We start from the raw sequence: 20,753 nt of genomic DNA on the forward strand, positions 1-20,753 counted from the left end.
TGGTGTGCCATCGGATTCCACTTGGAAATGTGAGAAACGTTTCTAGCCATTCCTTCTCGACAACACTTCAAACTCTCGGTACAAGTTGAAAATAAGTAAGCTCAACGAAACCAGACGTATATGTATGTGTGTATGTAGATAGAGAGCATGTATCATCGTATTCTCTTCAATAAATCTTGCCAACATTTTCGTGTTCGTTAAGTGGCTAGACAGAACTCAGTGTCCTCTGTATTTGATGAAATTTATTCCCCAATTAGATGAAACGTGGAAAAGGAAAACAACGAGTCTGCGACATTGCCTAGTTGTAAGATCGAAAAGTTATGTAGTATATAAATTTAGTACACAAGGTGTTTCACCGTGATATTTATAAAGACAGAGAGAGAAAGAGTGATAATAAAATAAATCTTAGAAGCTTATAATATCAGTGAATGACGTAAAATCGTTTCGGTGTAAAATCTATTTATAACTAATTTTATCCATCCGATAGGTAACAGGAAACGAATCTCTTCGTTTAATGCACTGAATCGGTTATTTTCGTTTCGCCGAAAAATGTTTTACGGATGAAACAAAAAAAAAGAAGAAGAAAAAGAACAGAAGAGATTTGAAGCTTGAATATTCCGGAAATTCAATGCTTTCAAAAATATTCGTTTAATTTCAGTTCAATTCCCTTCTGACATCTGTATCTCGAATGTACGTTATTCGCTTATAACTTTAATCGAATATTGTCGTCTCTTCGTGAAACGTCGGAGGATAATTTTGTTCAAATATACGTATATTTACACAAACTCTCTTTATAAATTGTCGAAGATCCGAACGATTTTATTCAAACAATTAGAAGTATAATTTTAATAATTTTAGAATTCTGATAATCTCCTACGTTTCTACAATATATATATATAATATATTTCTGCAATAAAATTTGTAACGTATATTTATATAAACTCTCTCTCTGCAAATTTTATTCAAATATAAAAAAAAAAATCATTTCCAGAGAAGAAAATCTATATTTAGGTACACCAACGTAACATTAACGATTACCCTTTTAATGACAGAAGATTACAGGATATTTATGAGAAATAAAGAATTTTCGAACGATCGGAAACCAATCAGCGGAAAAATGTGCGTTATTCAAGCACAAAAGAAACAGGATGATTATTTAATGCCGTTTTATAAGAATTACGACACACGCGGACACACGCACACACACACATATACTGCATAATTTGCAGTCATGATAATTCTTTCTCTTCTCTGTTAAGAGAGACCGCCAGGAAGAAAGTGTGAGACGCTTCCTCGTTTCCGTTACCACGGACTCTACGCATTTACGCGATGTAAATTAATAACAGATGCTGATACAATTCTGTTTGAGAGCATGAATGGGACTCTCTGCCGGGAAAACAACTCTGTTTCGACTCTTGAAATTTTTTTCCTGTTACGCAATCAGCGAAGAAAGTGTCTCATTACCTGCGAGGAATTTAACATTTCGTTCTTGCGGATTTTACGAATTTTTACATTGGTCACTCCTACGTTGCCTAAGTTCAAGTCGTTATTCGAATTAATCGTTTGATCCCGTCAACAAAACAAACATCACTCGTACATTTGCAAAACGTATAATTTACAATGCAATCCATTTAAATGAATATAATTTACTTGTGTTAAACTTTGACGATTAAAATTATAATTCTAACAATTAATTATTAGAATTATCCTTTTACCTTCTTTATTATCGTAGTAATACAATTTCTTCGTATTCATCATTATATTCGTATTAATATGATTCATAATGAATGTAATTAATATTGTATAATTAATATACTTGCACTCAAAATGTTACATAAGTCACTTTACGAAATTCTCATGACTTGCAATCAAGCAGAAAGCAGGATACGTTTTGCCTCGATATCGATATTTCTAGCAGTCATTCTCTATTTTTGCTTTCTCCTTTCCCTGTATCCATCATGAATCTTGTTTCGTTGCTAGATCCTGTTGTTGCGAAAAATATTCGAGTTCTGCTATCGGAATCAGCTGTTCGATATTTTCCCTGATAACTGCCGCGACAATTTATTAAGATGGATCGAACCGTAACGTAAGTTGCAATTGGAGTCAAAGATGCTTGCGTCGCATTCCGGTACGAGGGAGAGATTCTCGGTCGAGGACGCGAAATTCTCACTGTCCCGAGCTTTCGACATATGTTCTACCTATGTTCGTTATGTACGTACGTACGTACGTCCCGGATCGAGAAACGACGCAGTGCAATTAGTCTGTCGCGCGTTGTATGTCTGACAGGGCGTCGCGAGACAAGAAGAAAAGAAAAGGAGAAAAAAAAAAAGGAACCCGGGAAAACCGAGGGAAAAAAAGAAGCTGCAGAACTGCGTGACTTTCGTAATCGGCGCGGTTCTCGGTCAGTGAACGTAACGGTGTTACGAAGGTGTGTGCACATGATCACGCACGCACGCTCGCGTGGACAGTGTCCTTTTACGACACGTAAGTGGTGATGTGCACTCTGAAAGCACTGTAACACTACGTTTTGCATACTTGCACGCGTAACGTGCATGTTGTTTGGTGCACAACATCGATTCGACACTTGAAATTAGTCGATAGTCGGCATGTTAGGAATAATTAGCGTGACGTAAAATCACTCGGAACTAGTAACGATCAACAAGTTTCGCGAACGGCCACTGCACATGCAGCAGATTTTTCTCGCTTAGCATTTAGTTTCGATAGAACACGAAGAAAATAAACCTTGTTACAAGATGGTTGACCATATTATCGATCTGTTAATTAATTTTATTGATCATTTTATTTTGCAAATTAATTTTATTGAGAGAGTGCTCGTATCAACATTGTACGCAAACTTAGATCGTCCGCGAACGTGTTGAAAAAGAAATATGAGACGAGAAAAAGAATATGAATAATTTATCAGACGGTCGGCTTGAAGCTCTTGTCAAATTCAATATGATCGGTGATTTCTGTCAATTGTGATAGATTGTGATCAGTTGGAGCGCAGAATAAGATTATAAAATGTAGAACGTAAAAATTAAAATGGGAGAATGAAGTTTTAATATTATTTTCGTCTGTTAGTCTAAATTAAATATGACAAAAACGTATAATTGTTAATAAAATAGTCAGTTAGGCTTCGAATGGACGTTTCTTTTTTTTAATAAAATAATTAATTTAATAGTTTATTCATCTAACAAATAATTACTTATTTAATGACACGATGAAACGTAAAAGTAAATAGTTAGAATTTGAAACTTGCTAAGTAAAAGTTGTTTACACATTCGTGCAGATTCTCGGAAAGATGTGCATTAAGAGAAGAGACAGCCTGGCATTTATGCGAAAAAAATTTGTTTAAAACATACAAATACGAAAAAAACACGAAAAACATGATCAACAAACTGATCGCCTATAAATTGTAATAATTATAACATCCTCTTTTTAATCTAGTGAATCGAAAGGTAATTAATATTATAGGTGTTGTGAGTTTTGGATCTGGCGAGTTTCCATAAGTTTAGAAAGTCCTGAATGTTTCAAGACGTATCGAGAATTCGCGAGCTTCCAATATTTTCAAGACCCATCGAGATTTTCGAGATTTTATGGAAACTTGAAAGACTCGGAACGTATGGAATCTCAGAATTTCAACGTCAAGATTTTTAATGGTATAACATTAAATCGAATCGAGTTTGAATTTTTCTGCTACTGAAAAACTTAAAATTATGTTAAAATTTGAATTCGAACACCGTATTGTTATTACAACTGAAATTCTTCAAAGAATCGTGGAAACCAAGATTTTTAGGAATTTTAAATATCGGGTCACGTTCAACGTGATCTCGAGTTTTTATAATACCTCGAATTAAATTATTAACGTTTGAAATCCATTCTACAAACGCCATATTATTCTGTAATTTAAACGCTATAACATTTCGTGATTTGGTGTTCAAACACACGTGATTTTCTTTCATCGATCAAACTCAAGTTACAATCGAATTGATATATTTAAGAAAATCAGCGTGATACCTAAAGTAATAATACGTGATCTGTTTGAATAATTATCAATTATTCCGAAAGTATTTAGAAATTAAGTAGAAAAATCGAGTATCTATCCTTTGTTGGTAACATCGATCAGAATAGAAGAATTCCTAACTTCTGATTATTATACTACACAACTGAATTCTATGATTTGCTCATTCTTTGTGACTAATGGGATTTCAAGTGCGAGAACAGATTCGTTTCAACGTAATGGTTAAGCAATGCGTTTCGTGTGCATCGTTGGTTATTCTGGCTATTGATAACTCGTGAATTTGATGGAGATTGATGAATAAAAATTTCGACAGTGATCGATCGCTAAATATCTTTCTAAAATATATCTGTTGCTATTTCACCAGTTATTCTTATGTTAATAATTATTTGCCAATTATTATTTCAATTAAATACTGTTTCGTTTCAAAGTCACGTCGGAATTTTTCGTTTAAGCTTGCATTATAATATTATCTTCAGCAGCTATTTTTAGACAGATTGTTAACTATCCGCATCTGAGATGCAAAAATGTTGAAACATCACACATGACTTAGCATAACTCTCTGAGAGAGATTCCGTATCGGGAGAAATGACGTACTGCCGGCATTGGCCAAGTGGGGATAATAGCATTGTTCTTTATATTTGTTTGTTCAGTATTATTTTTATCCTATTTATTGCTAGCCAGAGAGGAATGAGTTTCGTTTGTCTCATTGAAGATTCTGTAGTTCTCCGAGGTAAGTGCTTACAGTAGAACTCCGTTCGCATGAATTCTATTTAATTAGTAACTTATTAATCCCCATTTTTACCGTTTCATCAATTATTATTGTCATCCAAATTAAAGAAGAGAAATATATTTTAAAATTGAATAATCGTCACTAGGATGTGGATTTTATGCATTTATAGAAAATTGATAGGTGCAATATACACGAAATTTATGAACGTCACTAAAGAAATAAAATTTAAAAGTAATTTGTTTTATCTACTGTATATTATAATATTTTATTATATTATTTTATTTTAATAACTTATTAATCTCATTTTTACAGTTTTATCAATCATTATTGTCATCTAAATTAAAGAAGAAAAATATATTTTAAAATTAAATAATCACTAGGATGCGGATTTTATGGATTTATAGAAAATTGGTAGATGCAATATACACGAAATTTATGAACGTCACTAAAGAAATAGAATTTAAAAGTAATTTGTTTTATCTACTGTATATTATAATATTTTATTATATTATTTTATTGGTTCTAGTTTATTATATTATTTTATTAATGGAATTAATAACTTATTAATCCCAGTTTTACAGTTTTATCAATCATTATTGTCATCCAAATTAAAGAAGAAAACTATATTTTAAAATTAAATAATCGCCACTAGGATGTGGATCTTATGCATTTATAGAAAATTGGTAGGTGCAGAAATATATACACGAAATGTTTACGAACGTAGAGATAGATCACTAAAGAAATAGATTTTAAAAGTAATTTCTTTCAGCTACTGTATATTATAATATTTTTTTGTATTTTTTATTTTATATCCAAAGTAAAGTATATCATAATACACGATAGATAAAACAAGTTACTTTAAAATTCTATTTCTTCAGTGACGTTCATAAAAATTTCAAAATGCACAAAATCCTCGTTCTGGTCGCCACCTACGAACGCTGCGAATTGATCAAATCATTGAAAAAGTTGTCGTCAAAACGAGCATCTCTGTTTCCCTCGGCCGTACGTTTATCCTCAATCCTCGCGAATTTCACCATTCACCATACCGTACCGATACTCACCCACTTTCTATCGCGTTCGCAACTACCGACAACTCTCCCGTAAAATCCAATCCCATCTCCGAAGATTACCGTAACACCTTGCAACGCGTCTCGCGTAATACCAGCGACAAAAAGCGAAACAAACGATTGTAAATTCCCTGCACAGCATCGAACTCTTCGATTCTCGCGTTCACCTCGCTTCATCGATCATTCCTCGAACAAAAAAAGAAAAGAAAAGGAAAAAGAAGACAAATAAGACGAAGTCAAATGCTCTCTCTCTCTCTCTCTTTCTCTCTCTGTCTCTCTCTTTTTGGAGAAGAACAATAAGAATCGCGTGATGTTTCGTTCTACGTGTATCTACATCTGCAGGGCAATAATTACGATTCACAACGTCGTTGGATTGGTGATGAGAGCGAGAACAAGTCGCGTAGGAAGAGGAAACGCGAAACGTAGCAGCACCGTTGCAGTGCCAAATGACTGTTCACAATTGGAAAACAAAATTTACAGTCAGTACTCTCTATATAGCTGCGTGATCCAGGAAAGATATGGTACAACTCCGTTTTCAATAGTATTCAAATTTTTGATCAAACTCAAAATTAAAACTAAACTAAACTCGTCAGGTTGTAGATTTAATCGTGAAAAAAATTTTTTTCTGTTTTCACATCCTGCAAAGACAATTTCTAACATCTTTAAAATAGGAAAATACAATTTTACATCATGTAATAGATATTCGAAGTTCAATAAAATGGCGGAAAGAAGATCATACATCAGGTTTCTGGTAGGTAGTTGTAAAAGGCTTCAAGGTCATTGTTTTTGACAATATCCAAATTTTTTGATTAAACTGAAAACTCAAGATTAAAATTAAACTAAAAACTCATCAGGTTTCTGAAGATGGTTGTTAAGGGTGTACGAGAACCCGAATATATCGGGAACCGGATGATCGGGACGAGTCGGGTCGGGTTGCCGAAAATTTCGAGATTCCCAAAGGAATCGGGTTTCCCGAAAAAGTCGAGATTCTCGAAAATTTCGAGAACCTGGCTACCGTTTTTCGAACTACTCTACAACGCTGTATAACAGCCTACAAAATATGTAAATACATAGTTTAATTTCTTCTGCCAGTGAAGTTATTGGAAACACGGATTCTAAGAATCGTGTGACCTGATGTAAACGAACGTGTGACTGCGTGCTTAGCATTTGGACATTATGTACGCTGTTGAGCAGTATCGCTGAGAAACTCGGGAAATTCAGACGTATATATTTCAAAATCTGTGTGAATTTAATAAAGATTGAAAATCTTTAAATGTCGAGTGGTAGTGAGAGTAAAGTTGTGTTAGCAGGAAGTAGCGCGGAAGATATCGTGCAAAGGAAGAAGATAAAGAGAAGCTCTGTTTGGGAACATTTTCAAGAAAAAATATGACACAAAGGCGGAATGCACGCATTGTCACCATGAATTTAAAACTAAGTATGCAAATATTACTGGTTTATTACGCCATTTCAGGCATATGCATTCGAACATTAGTGTATGTACTAGAAACGAAACTGAATCGATACAAAATTTGTCGCTGGTACAAAATGATACGCGAAAGATTTTTAAACCAAAAGATATAACAGAAGGAATTGCTCGAATGATGGTTCTAGATCTGCGACCTTTCGATGTAGTTGAAAGCGTCGGCTTTAACGAATTATTTAAACTTGGCCCCAATCCTTTCCCAAATCCTTTCGATTCTTTCGAAAATTCCGATAAATTCGAGAATCTCGTAATTTTCGGGTACCCGTCCGAAAAAAATTTCGTGTTCCTGATATTTCACGCTTTCGCGTACTTCTAGTGATTGTAAAAATTTTTTCTATGCTTTCACATCCTGTCAAGACAATTTCTAACATCTTTAAGTAGGAAAATATCTTCACATTCCCATTCTTTACACGACGCAGAAATATCTTTAACAAAAGAGGGAAAAAAAACGAAAGAATGATCAGTGCATTGTGAAAATAAAGCATACATTCAAATGAGACCTGATCGAGATAAGATCGGCATTCTCGATGTAAATTCCACGCATCGATCATGATTGTATGTCTGCGTGACCCGACTTCGATATAGGAATTCTGTACTCGTTGAAATGTCGTAAATTCTTTAATCGAGGATAATTGAATAGAACGTCGAAAGAGCTTCGAGGAGTTTGAAGGATTTGAACGATTGAAGAGGTCTTAAAAGGAACGATCGTGGAGAGACTTTTAATTTGGGCAAATTGACAGAGGCGAGGAGAGACTCTGATGGTTGTGATTAAACAAAGAAGAAGAGATATACGAAAGAGTAATTTGGGTTTTCGTAGTTAATATTTGTTGTTCTCAGTGGTTTAAAGTTGAGAAGAAAATGTTTTAAACTGAAGGTATATTATTACAATTCAAGGTATACTATTCGCAATTATTGGTTTACGTATGTACGCAGCTTGCTTGCTTGCTAAGGAATAATAAGAACGAGTCCAATGAACGGAGCTAAGAATGTTTATTCTGGAATAAGAAATATTAGCAATATCCTTCTAGGAGTATTAATAGAGAAATTCTGTTGAAGTCTCTAGATTCTTCGTCGTTGATTTTTAGATTCTTAATCGCTGGTTTTTAGATTCTTAGACGCTGGTTGCTTAGAAGCAAGAAGCGAGAAGCAAGCTGAAATTTTAAATCTGGAATCTAGAATCTAGAATCTTTCTTTCTCTCTCTCCTAAATTTGTGACAGAAATTTAAAAATCTGTAGTCAACAAACAAAAAACATAAATCGATAAACCTATATCCCTCGTGTTGCTGAGAGTATTCAAGTTATTACAGAATAGAAACAGTTTTCGAGTTCTATCAATATAGTATCATGGCCTCGATAAAACGGTGCAAATGGCACAGCGGACTCTGCAATTTTTGCATTTATTGATATCGATGATTGCGAATTCGTCTAGTGTTCTCGATACTCGATACTAATGAATTTCCTCGTGAAATGAATCCAATTTGTATCGAAATTGAGCAGTCTCGATTGATGTCATGACACAAAAACATAAGATATCTCGACTGCCATGCATCATTGTTCATGATTAAAAATTATTTACCGATCGTAATTCTATTTTTTGTGATAAATTTGGAGCTTTTATCGCTCGACGATTTTATAGTCGAAAATTTATAAAAGATACATGTCATTTGCATTAGTGGATTTTTTAATTATGTTTTCAACAGCGTGTACTTCCATTTCTTGAATTTTTAGATGGACAAGCATAATAGTCATTGTTAGATTTACAATTTTTTAGAATTTTACTGTAATATTTGTTTCTATCGAATCAAAGACACTTATCCCTAATTGTACTTTCAATTTTCTTGCGAAACGTTTCCTTCAGTTGAAAGATTTTCATAAATTATTATATTATTATTGCTGTAGTTACCACCAATTTTTATTAATATTTATTAAAATTTTTATTAATATTTACTACTTCTTAAATTCTGTTAATTTTACGTAGACCAAATCGTGGTCACATACTTTACGTAATTTCTCAAAGTCGTGCTACGGAGTTCAGTAGAATTTTACATAAAGCGAGTGTTCAATACGAGCAGATGATGATCTCGTATAAAAGAGATGGAATTAGAAAGTGACCAGAAGACGGTCACCTTCATTGCAAGGAAATTTCTCTTTTTTACAATGAATTTTTATCGGATAGAAGGGTCCGAGACAAAGCGTTGAAGTAGAAAGTCTATCTGCCTGCTGGCGCTTCCTTCTTCCTTCACCCTTTGAACGACGAAAGTGCAACCTGGCTCGAGCGATCGTGAAATTAGTTGTCTCACTATTCCAATCAGAGCTCTCTTCGAAGTGTTACGTTTCTTTCTCAGCTTCGCAGATAATTAAATCGCCATTCGTTCGTTCGCTCGATGATCGCAGATGTTTCCGTTGCTGAAGCTTCTACTTACTTCACGCAACGATAATAGACTTTTTCATTAATTCTTTTCGATAACTAGATAAAAAGAAAGATGAGAATAAAAATTAAATGAAGACGAAATTACTAAAGATATCGAAGTAAATATTGTTGCATTCCTTTAGTTCGAAGTCGGACGTTATTAAAATAATAATGAACATTAGATGAAACAAATAATAATTTTCAATCGGCAAGGAATTTTATTATACAATCTCTGTTAATGGCAGTTCTATCTAAGAAACATTGTTTATATATAAAAATTCTTAGAACTGTCGTTATATAAATCTCATGCTACAATAATCGTATTTACTTTTGTTGTTTCAGTAGATAGTTTCATTTACTTGACTGAAATATAATATAGTTTTGTTTATTCGAATATAATATAATATAGCATCAAAATGGCACAAATATGGTGTCCATTGAATTAATAAGCTTCTTCGATAAACCCATGTCGTGATTTAAGTTAATTTTATTATACAATCTCTGCTAATGGCAATTGTATCTAAGAAACATTGTTTATATATAAAAATCCTTAGAACTGTCGTTATATAAATCTCATGCTACAATAATCGTATTTACTTTTGTTGTTTCAGTAGATAGTTTCATTTACTTGACTGAAATATAATATAGTTTTGTTTATTCGAATATAATATAATATAGCATCAAAATGGCACAAATATGGTGTCCATTGAATTAATAAGCTTCTTCGATAAACCCATGTCGTGATTTAAGTTAATTTTATTATACAATCTCTGCTAATGGCAATTGTATCTAAGAAACATTGTTTATATGTAAAAATTCTTAGAACTGTCGTTATATAAATCTCATGGTACAATAATCGTATTTGCTTTTGTTGTTTCAGTAGATAGTTTCATTTACTTGACTGAAATATAATATAGTTTCGTTTATTCAAATATAATATAATATAGCAACAAATATGGTGTCCATTGAATTAATAAGCTTCTTCGATAAACCTATGTCGTGATTTAAGTTTATTGGTTTTTCGTTACTAATAAAATAATTATCGTTTTAGATGAGTTGCAACTGTCCATTAACCCCTTCGACTGGACCGACCTTAGCATCAACATGCGGCGGTTCGTCCTTCATGCTGTTCATGGGCCTTTTAGAAGTATTTCTCCGCAGCCAGTGCGACCTCGAGGATCCATGCAACAGGCCTCTATCACCGCCTACCGTTAATTCTAGGTGAGATGCTTCAAATATCCTTTCAAACGATGTTTATTATTAATGGAAGGAATTGTGATTTCTTCTTTTGACGATAATTTATGCAATATTTGTTGAATATACAATTTAATGAATATACAATGTATTGTATTATAATTTATTCTATTGTTGACATTGAACTCTCAGATCGCATCACGGCCAGACGAAATGACAAATTGCCCTTTGATAGAAAGAATTCGATAATCCAGAAACTGGTTTCGATCGAGATCGAAAAGAAAGAAGACCGAATATCGATTAGAAACCCTCGGGCGTGTATCTGTGATATCTCTTTTCGGAGTTGCTTTTATGAATACTAAATTAAGAGCGTTCTAAAACGAGACAGTGAGTTCGTTGTGAGATTTGAATTTAGAGAGGCTAATAAATATATATATATATATATATATATATATTCACACACACATATACACAAAACACACAAAAACCAATCATACATACGACTGTCGATTTTCGTTTTATTTCGCGAAGTATCGTTCGATACTTTGTCTCGCTGTCTAGATAAATCCATAAGGATTTGTATTTCATTTTCCACGTCCTGTTTGGATGAAATCCTCTTGCCAATTCTAAACCGATATCTGTTTTGCCTGTGCACACAATACGATTGCATTCGTCATTTCTCCGCATATGTATTTTTAAAGAATTAAGTCAATAAAATTGGTATCATTGCGTGATGAACTTATATATTTGTTACTCGCCTTCAGATCGTTTGATCAAAGAAAAATTCATATGAACGAAATTGACGTTTGCGGTGAAATATTGCCCGAAAGCTTCGAAGAATACTAAAAACGTCGATATAGTGGCACGTATTATGTAATTATGCTCCCGTAAGGAAATTTTCGTCTCGCACGTCCATTTTAATTTTCACATTACCTCTCCGTTATATAATATTTTTAAATTCACTGTCACTTTTAATCCAGACGTTAAATTTTCTCTTCCGACGTAACTAATTGTAGGTACTTCATAAATCTATTTCGCTCGAGCGAATTGTCATGTTCAGTGTGAGATTGATAACATGTTTCATAAGATTCGCGAAAACATTAAATCGCGTATGCGATATGTTAGCGGATAAACGTCTCGCTTACGTATACCTTCTCAATTAATTAATAAACGAAAATTAAATTTAATTTAATACTTATGAATATGTATCGATACTTATGAATTTTTATTCAATTCATCGAAAGTTCGTTCGGAAAAATTTTCACGTTTTTTATCGTTGATTTTCGCCAGCTTCCTACAAATTTTGCAATTCATTTCATCGTTTGGTTGGATAGAATTATAAAATTATTTGATTAAGTGAAATAAAAATTAGTGAAATAATGGAACTAAAACAAAAATATACGTATGTAGAAGCCAATAGAATAATGAAACTACAGTGCTTTCAGTGCGAAGAGAAACAGAAAATTTCTCGGTAGAAAAAATACTTTCGTAAGTCTTTGTTCAACAGCATGTCGCAAATTCTATTCGCTAGTCCGCTGCAAAATTCCAATTTAAGCCGCAGTTTACCCTAAAACCTACCATCTCGTCAAATAACGTTACACTCATGTTGTCCTTTTCTTTTCTCTAAAGAAATAATTTTCACATTAACTTCAATACAATTCTAACTTTAACGTTTCTCGAGACTCCTCTTTCCAATATATGTAATTTACTTCAAAGGTTTTTAAACTTCCGGGTGCATCTAGAAGCAAAAATTTGGATCTAGAACCAACTATAAAAATTTAGAACTAACTGTATTCAACGACTGTATTGACGCTTGTGTCACAAACTGTCAATTATACGCTTATTGACACCTAAAAGACCCAAATAACGTGTTGAATGTTTTAGCAATAATTTCAGTAAAATCATTTACTATATTCGACAAATGTGTTATGAAGTGCAGTTATTTACACCTAAAAAAAAAAAAAAAACACTTGAGTAAAGTCTCCAGTATATTATCGATAATATTCAATAAAAATTTTAGTAAAATATTCAACACACGTCAATATCACTTTAATCCTTTGTCTTTTCCATCATCATCATCTTTTCTCTGACTTCCGTATATGCTTCATAAATCCTTAATCCTTCCTATTCCCGTGTGCCACGTCGCTTCGTTTCATTAGAGCCTCAACGAAGCATCAGAGCGGCTCGAAAACGATTCCGGAAGAATTTCAAACGAACGACAAACAACGTTACACGAACAGGAACCAGAATGTCTGATGATCGGGTCGGTTGAACGACACCGAAGAAGACCCTCTTAATTGTCACAGACACGGTTCACGTATTACCGTACAGAAACTAGAAACTAGCCTGTCGTCTCTGTCGCTTTCGGAAGCATCCGTGCATAATATACAGTCAGTCGCAAAAGTCTACGTACGTCTGGAAATTTTGAAGTTAAAACTTGAAGAGGAACAAGGATTTCATATTTTGCAAATACCAATTTATTTTAATTTCTCTTTGAATTTGTACGAACTGCAGCTATTGATTTTGAATTCTTGAAGACTCACGTTTTTAATGATATCACAATTCGAATTTACCTGACGTTTCTAGGCTAATAATTAAAATCGATTTAGTTTCTTAAATTTCTTTTTTAAGAAATATCTGCGAATGTCTTTTTTTTTTAGGAAAGCTTGTGGTTGAAATCTTAAAAAGATATTAGAAAAATAGCATGGTCTATTTTTTTTTTTTTTTTAGATTTTCTTATATACTTTTTACTCTTTTTCTAAGTCACTTTTCTATTTTATTTTTTTTTTTTTAGTAATACACGAGTATGTCTTTGAATAAAAGTTCTTATTTAAAATAATGAAATGTAAACATGATCCGATTTAAAACACTCACAGTCCAAATTAGGAAACCAGTTTCCTATTAAATAATATTTTCTTGCAACCAGCCACGAAATGTTTCAGTCTATTTCATTAACTTTATGTATCAATCGGAATATCAAAATTGCTGTCAAATTTTTCTGCATTTCTCAAGACTTCTCAACGCGTCTTCTCTCCATCGACACACGTACTTTCTGAAATGGCCCAAATCGATGGTAACCAATTTTTAAAGTCCATGAAACGTCCAAAATATTTCTTCTAACCGTTCTGTTTAAAAATTCGACAGACGCCTGTAGAGATTTCTGCCACTGACTGTACGTATCCGTGAAATCGTTGCGTGTACTTATGTATCCACGCGTAATAGACCCCGGGTACCATTGTTCCAATGATTCTCTCACGTTGCATCACGCCTGCCTCCGTGAATCTGCGCTTGTACTTTACTTATGCCGGATGCTTACTGAGGCAACCGGTTTCGACTGTTAGGTCTTTCGTGCTGTTGTTTGAAACAGCCGCGAACCCGTGGCCTGAGTTATAGGTAATTGGGTGAAATTGAAAGTGCATCGTTCAGGACGGTTCGAAGCAACGTGCGCGCCAGATTTTCTGGAAGATTCAGACGCGGTCGGGGTGAAATTAACGAGACGAAAGTACGAAGAAAGTCTGTGTCGTTGAGAGTCAAGTAACGTTATTGATTGTTGAAGTTCAAAATTGCATTTTGCAAGAAACGCGAAAACTTTTGGAAGAAGAAAAATTGCCAGAAGTTAGTTGTTAAGAATAGTTAATTATAGGATAATTAAGGATTAATAATATTATAATATTGTAATATAATATAATAATATTATAGGTACATAATAGGTAATGTACGTATAGATATATAATAAAATATAATATAATATAATAATATTAATAATATTATAGGATCAATTAAGGATAGATAATTTTTAAAATGCTGAAAGAATTTTTGATATATTCAAATAAATTTACTAATATTTTATTATGTTAATATTATTATCTACTATTAATTTATTGTTATTATTCTATGTAAGTTTGAAAGTTTAAAATTGTTCTGTGTATAAATTTAAAAGCACTTCACGAGATACAAGAAATTTTCGAAGATCTAAAGTTTAATACTAAATATATATATTAAGAATGATATATTATTCTCTACTAAATATACCAATTATTTTATTATTAATTATATCTATACAATACAATATTCAATATTAATAGATATAATCTGTTAACAAGTGAAAGTATACATTAAAATCTATAATACCACAGTAATATAACACCTAACAACAATATTAACATTACGTTGTTTAATTACGCATTTTATTTCTTTTCTTTTTATTTTCACACTGTTTGCTTTTTTTTGGTTCATTTCTATTTATTCCTTATCCTTTGTATTACTCTGGTCTGAGATATATCTAAAGAATAATTTGCATCCTCGGTACAGTGTTCTATGAATAGCATAGTTATTGAAACGTTATTGTAATCCTCAGAGGGAAAAAAAAGGAATAATTACACTTCTGGATCAATTAGTATCATCGAGCAGAGAAAAAGATTTCATAATTTCGATTTAAATATTCTTATTAGACGCGCTCGGTTCTCCAACTGTTTGCCACTGTTCGCCAAGTCATTATTACCTCCTTAGACACATACACACGTACATTTATTACTACATTCTACGCTGTTTCATTGAACTTTTTTTGCGTCACTTGCCACGTTGTTTAGCGCAAGCATCTGGAATACAATAAGAACGAAGGATGAAGCGTTATTAACTGATTTCTCGGGAGATACATACGCATGTTCATCGGTTCATATGCATTTAATTAGCTTGTTTTCGCGTTTCTCATACGTGTCCACGAATTACGTAATACGGTTCTTCTACGTAATTTGACACAGTGTGACACAAGACGATGCAGCGATCCCACATTCTTTTCATTTTATGCTTGTCACGTATGAATGTGGATAAACGCCTTTTTCTACGATGCTATAATTGCTTTTATCACACACGTCGCACACTTTATGCACATGCTTATTATAAATCATACTTATTTACATTTACTGTATTTCGTTATACGCGTTATACACTTATTCAACACTCGTGCAACGTTCTTTCTCAAAATTCCCTCTCGAGAAGTATATTATAAAAATTCAAACGTTCGTGAAAACGTGAAAAGATGTTTCTCGTGACTCGAGAGCCACCATCGTTTTGGAGATTGAAGTGTTCCTTTTTGATAGATGCTCGTCGAATTTGCTATAAAGTTTTTCTTTTCTTTTTTCTTTTCATAGTTTTAAATAATTAAAGTTAAGCGAGAAAAATTTAAAAAATCCCAATATTTCGTCATCTAACCCTAATGTTCAAAATTCAATATAAAATAGAGGGGGGAAAGTCGTACAGTAAGTTTTAGGGGAAATAGTTGTAAAGAGATCTCAATAGATCGTAGATGATTAAAAAAAACTTGTCGACATTAATCAGTGTAGATCGCTTGTGCAATATAAACATTCTTTCTCATATGGTTGCCACAATATAATAACTAAACTCTTTTATCGTCTGATAAAAATATTATACATATTATTTGAACCTGTATATGATGTATTAATATAATAATTGCATTATTACGTATGAAACGTGCTATCATATTGGGTCGGAAATCTTAATACAAGTCACATTTCATTTAAAAATCTAATTTATATCATACAATGATATACACGTACATGAAAATTTACCATCCGAAAAATCTGTGATTCTAATTTACCTTTAGAATTTACATCGATATCACACAATTAACTCGAATCTGTGTAAACGTATCAGATCAATATCAAAGATCCTGAACTGAACGTTTCAACAAACCGCAACGCTGATTAATGACAATATCGATGGAAACGATTGCAAAAGTGATAATAATTTCGCTAACAAGACGCGTTAATGAAAACAGGTTTTCCAGGTTATTTATCATTGAGAATATAATGCTACGTTTCAGTTCGCTTCTGTTAACTGTGATGTTAACAGGTAGCGCGATTTGTTGAAATTAGCTGGAAAAATTCTGTTCCTTTATGGAAGAATTCTGTTGCGCAACAAAGTGGTAGCATTGAGGAATGAATGATGGCTCGTGAATTTTATTTTACGACCCATTTTGGTTGGAGGGAATAAGAAGAATTGGCTAAAAGCGGGAATAGAGTAACGGGCTGTTTCATGCAGTTTCATAAACGATATTGCTCGTAGACATTGCAGAAATAGCTATAGTTGTAGACAATAAACAGTATTTCTTGTATTAATCAAACGAAAAGAAATTGTGATTAAAACTTTCAACTTTTTGCTTAGCCGACTTTTTACATAATTGTAAATGAATATACTTGTGCATATCTTTGCAATAAGCTCACTTCAAAACGTTCAAACAGTTAACAAGTAGCGACAGCAAATATATATATAAAGAACTCGCAAGTATTCTGCTTCACGTAGAGAAATTGGTTTTCTTGCACTTTAATTAACTGAACCTTAAAGAATATTTACTTCATTTTTAAGGACGTTCGATAAATTAAAGCAAAATACACGCCCACAGTTTAATATTTAATGAGATACAATGAGAATTTTTCAGAACGAATTACAAGTGAAATAAAATTTGTACTTTTGTATCAGGGTTAATTAATTTATTTTAATAATCTAATTATCTCGAAAATAAATGATCTAAATATGTATAAATATATTATTATTTTTGTTAAGTAAAAAAAATAAATATATATTTAAAAATTAAATGTTTATCGTATTTATTGATATCTAGTTTTCTTTTTAAATAAATTGACGAAAATGTATATAAAATTTTATACGAAAATTTTTAGAAATTATTTAATTATTTATTATGCAATTCGAGCGGTTTCATTGCTGTTGAATGTGTTGACTGTTCGCAAACACGTTTAGAAAAATTGCTTCGAAATGAAATGCCACGGGCTGAAGTAAAAGTGAAGAGTGAAACGAGTGTATCACATCAGATCTTTTAATATTTGAATTGATGCGTTAACCGAGAATTGCCAATCTCTTTTGGATGAAATAACTCCTTCATTTAAAATTCATTTCTCTATTTTTCCACATTGTGATTTCGTTGTTAATAAAAATGTTATTACATCACGCTCACGTATCCAACGACTAAATAATCTCTCCTCTTGTTTATAAAAATTTTTTAGTAATTGAATGATTCCATTCCAATAGATCAGCATGGACATATAATTTTGTGAGATAATTTTGACATAACTGACGTAAAATTTAGGAAATCGGTAAATAACTTTAGAAAGTAATCCAATAAAACTATGTTTTAAAATATAAGGAATAGAATCAAAGAAATATGTGTGCATACATTAATTCAATCACAATTAAATATGCATATATAGTAATTTAATTACAGAGGGAAATAATGGACAAAGTATTCAAACATTAATAAGAGACGCTATATTTAAACTTGAAGTACAAAGTCTGTTTAACGAAATTTTACGTCCATTCATCTAAATCCAAATCATCCTCGCGTTGGTGGACACTTGAGGAAAGCCGGAATGAAAGGCACACCGGGCCTCATTCACGGCCATATTTTCATCAGCGCATAAAGTTGTCGTCCCTCGGCGAGGCAAGTGTATTACCTACATTTCGCATAGTGCGCACGGCTGCCATGCACCTCGTGGCATTCAAAATGCCATCACTTATAGCACGAACGTCCCCAACAAACTCCTGAGAAATCCACCTTTCGCTCGACAGACGCTCGGCCGGACTGTGGGACTTTCGTTCCTCTAACCCAGTTTCTAATTCGCGCGACAGTAATTGCGCGTTCGTGAAGATGCGATGATTTTTACCATTAGAAGAATGACACTGTGACGGCGACGAACGACCGATTCGTCAGCCTACTCACCTGTAAAAAGTGAAATCGTAACCTTGTTTGAAGTGGCCGGCATTTCGTAAGAAGTGTGCAGCTGATTCATGTAACTTGACTTTGAGGAACAGATTACGCGATAGAATTTAATTGCAATTGAGGCACTTATTACGTGTGAGCGAACACATTGGGAACACTTGGGTCGTTTCATTGCTGTCTGTATCCAGAGGCTAGACATTTAAAGTAAGTGATTACACATGCACGTAGTAAATAATGCAGATAGCCGCAGGTGGTTAAAATGACGATGAAACTCGAAAATTCTCCGGCCACCGGGCTTCAAGCGTTCGAATGGGAAATATAATAGCGATTTCTTAATACGTGATATAAGATTATGCAACAGTGGCGATCGAATGTCTTAGAAAGTAAGTTCTTCGTTCATTGCGTTACAATATTAATTTCAAAGGACGTCGAGTGTCCACCAGTGAATCGCTTCAATTTATATTGAATCCCTTTGTATTAATTTCAGATACGATTTTGTAGTTATTGGGGGTGGCAGTGCGGGCGCGACAGTTGCGGCACGGTTGTCGGAGGAGCCACGATTTTCGGTGTTACTGTTAGAAGCTGGCCTGGATGAACCCACCGGGACGCAGATACCTTCGTTCTTTTTTAATTTCATTGGCACTAACATCGATTGGCAATACAACACCGAGAGCGAAGATACTGCTTGTCTGAATAAAGATGATCGGAAGTGTTACTGGCCTAGGGGTAAGGTATGTATCCCTGAGACTCTAAAGTTGAAATAATCTTCAATCTTTCGCGATTTTTGTTCTGACACACGTCGAGAATAATTTGCTCAGATTACATATTTAGGATATTATGTACAGTATCATTCTTTACACACTGATTAGATGTAACAAATATTTGATATTTGCAAATTTCACAATTTAATATACTATATATATATATATATATAGTAATTTAATATAGTAAATATATAGTATATATAGTAAATATATATATAGTAATTTAATAATTATATATATTTAAAATTATAAGAGTTATTATTATTATTATAGATGTAAAAATTGTAAAATTCTTCCAATATACATTTCACAAATGCAATCAGTGATAATTCAAATTAATCTCACAGGGATATATACAATAATGGATGAGAGAAAATTTATGTCATGGAAATTTTAGAGCACGCAGAAATTATATTTGACAAAAGCAATGAACGTAAAATATACTTCAGAACAAACTGTTACCATTTTTACCAGCGATAAAGAGTATAATAGACTACATATTGGCACTTATCGTGTTCCTGTCTCGATTTCTCTTTCGTCCGACATTGTACAAACGGCAAACGGGCAATAAACGAGTGGGTAATTAAAATGTTCTTCAGGTGTTGGGTGGAACCAGCGTTATGAATGGCATGATGTATATGAGGGGCTCACGAAAGGATTACGATGACTGGGCGAGGCTTGGAAACATAGGATGGTCTTATCAAGATGTCCTTCCGTATTTCATCAGGAGCGAGGATAATCTTCAAGCAAACATCATGGATTACGGTTATCACGGTGTCGGTGGACCACTCACAGTCACACAGTTCCCTTATCACCCGCCCTTGAGTTATTCAATCCTCGAAGCTGGAAAGGAACTTGGTAAGTCATACTAACTCCATAAACTATTATTTAGCGTGACGAAATGATTTATTTAGTTAGCTTGATCAATCGTTGGACAGAAGATAGTTTTATACCGATATACCTGTGACATACTTTTCAATGGTCTAACAATTACATGACGTTTACATGGCTACAATTGTACATCTCAATGTAAAATCGCTCAATAAATTCATATAAGCTTCAAACAAGATCAGTCGTGAAAATTTAATAAATCACTGATGATTTGTCGCAGTGCAAATTCATTAAAGGATTGCAAAGGAAATCTGAGACTTTATACTTGGGTAATTGACAATTGAATTTGTCAGGCTTGTCGACAGCTGATACTTTAATTACCGGAAATTACAAACGAATTAAATTGAATTTACTCAAATTCACCCTGCTTTTTTTAGTAAAATTCCAACTGTGTAACAGTTAATTTTGTCAAAGATGCATTCCCAAGCATTCCCAAGGAA

The 20,753-nt window shown here is 33.2% G+C and overlaps 1 protein-coding gene across 3 annotated transcripts in view; it reads left to right on the forward strand.

Moving 5' to 3' along the window:
* LOC122531474 (glucose dehydrogenase [FAD, quinone]) overlaps window positions 1-20,753 on the forward strand; it is a 46,644-nt gene that overhangs the window by 6,662 nt on the left and 19,229 nt on the right. For 2 of the 3 annotated variants that reach the window (XR_006307288.1, XM_043659418.1), the window contains exons 2-4: window positions 10,763-10,932; window positions 19,146-19,389; window positions 20,022-20,280. Coding sequence is in view for 2 of the 3 variants with exons in the window: in XM_043659418.1 (XP_043515353.1) it covers window positions 10,763-10,932; window positions 19,146-19,389; window positions 20,022-20,280 (673 nt within the window). In the remaining variant the exon portion in view is untranslated. Of the gene's footprint in view, window positions 1-4,681; window positions 4,752-10,762; window positions 10,933-19,145; window positions 19,390-20,021; window positions 20,281-20,753 lie in introns of those variants that run through there. The other variant, XM_043659419.1, reaches the window with a different exon arrangement.

The sequence above is a fragment of the Frieseomelitta varia genome, unplaced genomic scaffold (assembly GCF_011392965.1).
Source record: "Frieseomelitta varia isolate USP_RPSP 00005682 unplaced genomic scaffold, Fvar_1.2 scaffold_40, whole genome shotgun sequence".
NCBI lineage: Eukaryota > Metazoa > Arthropoda > Insecta > Hymenoptera > Apidae > Frieseomelitta > Frieseomelitta varia.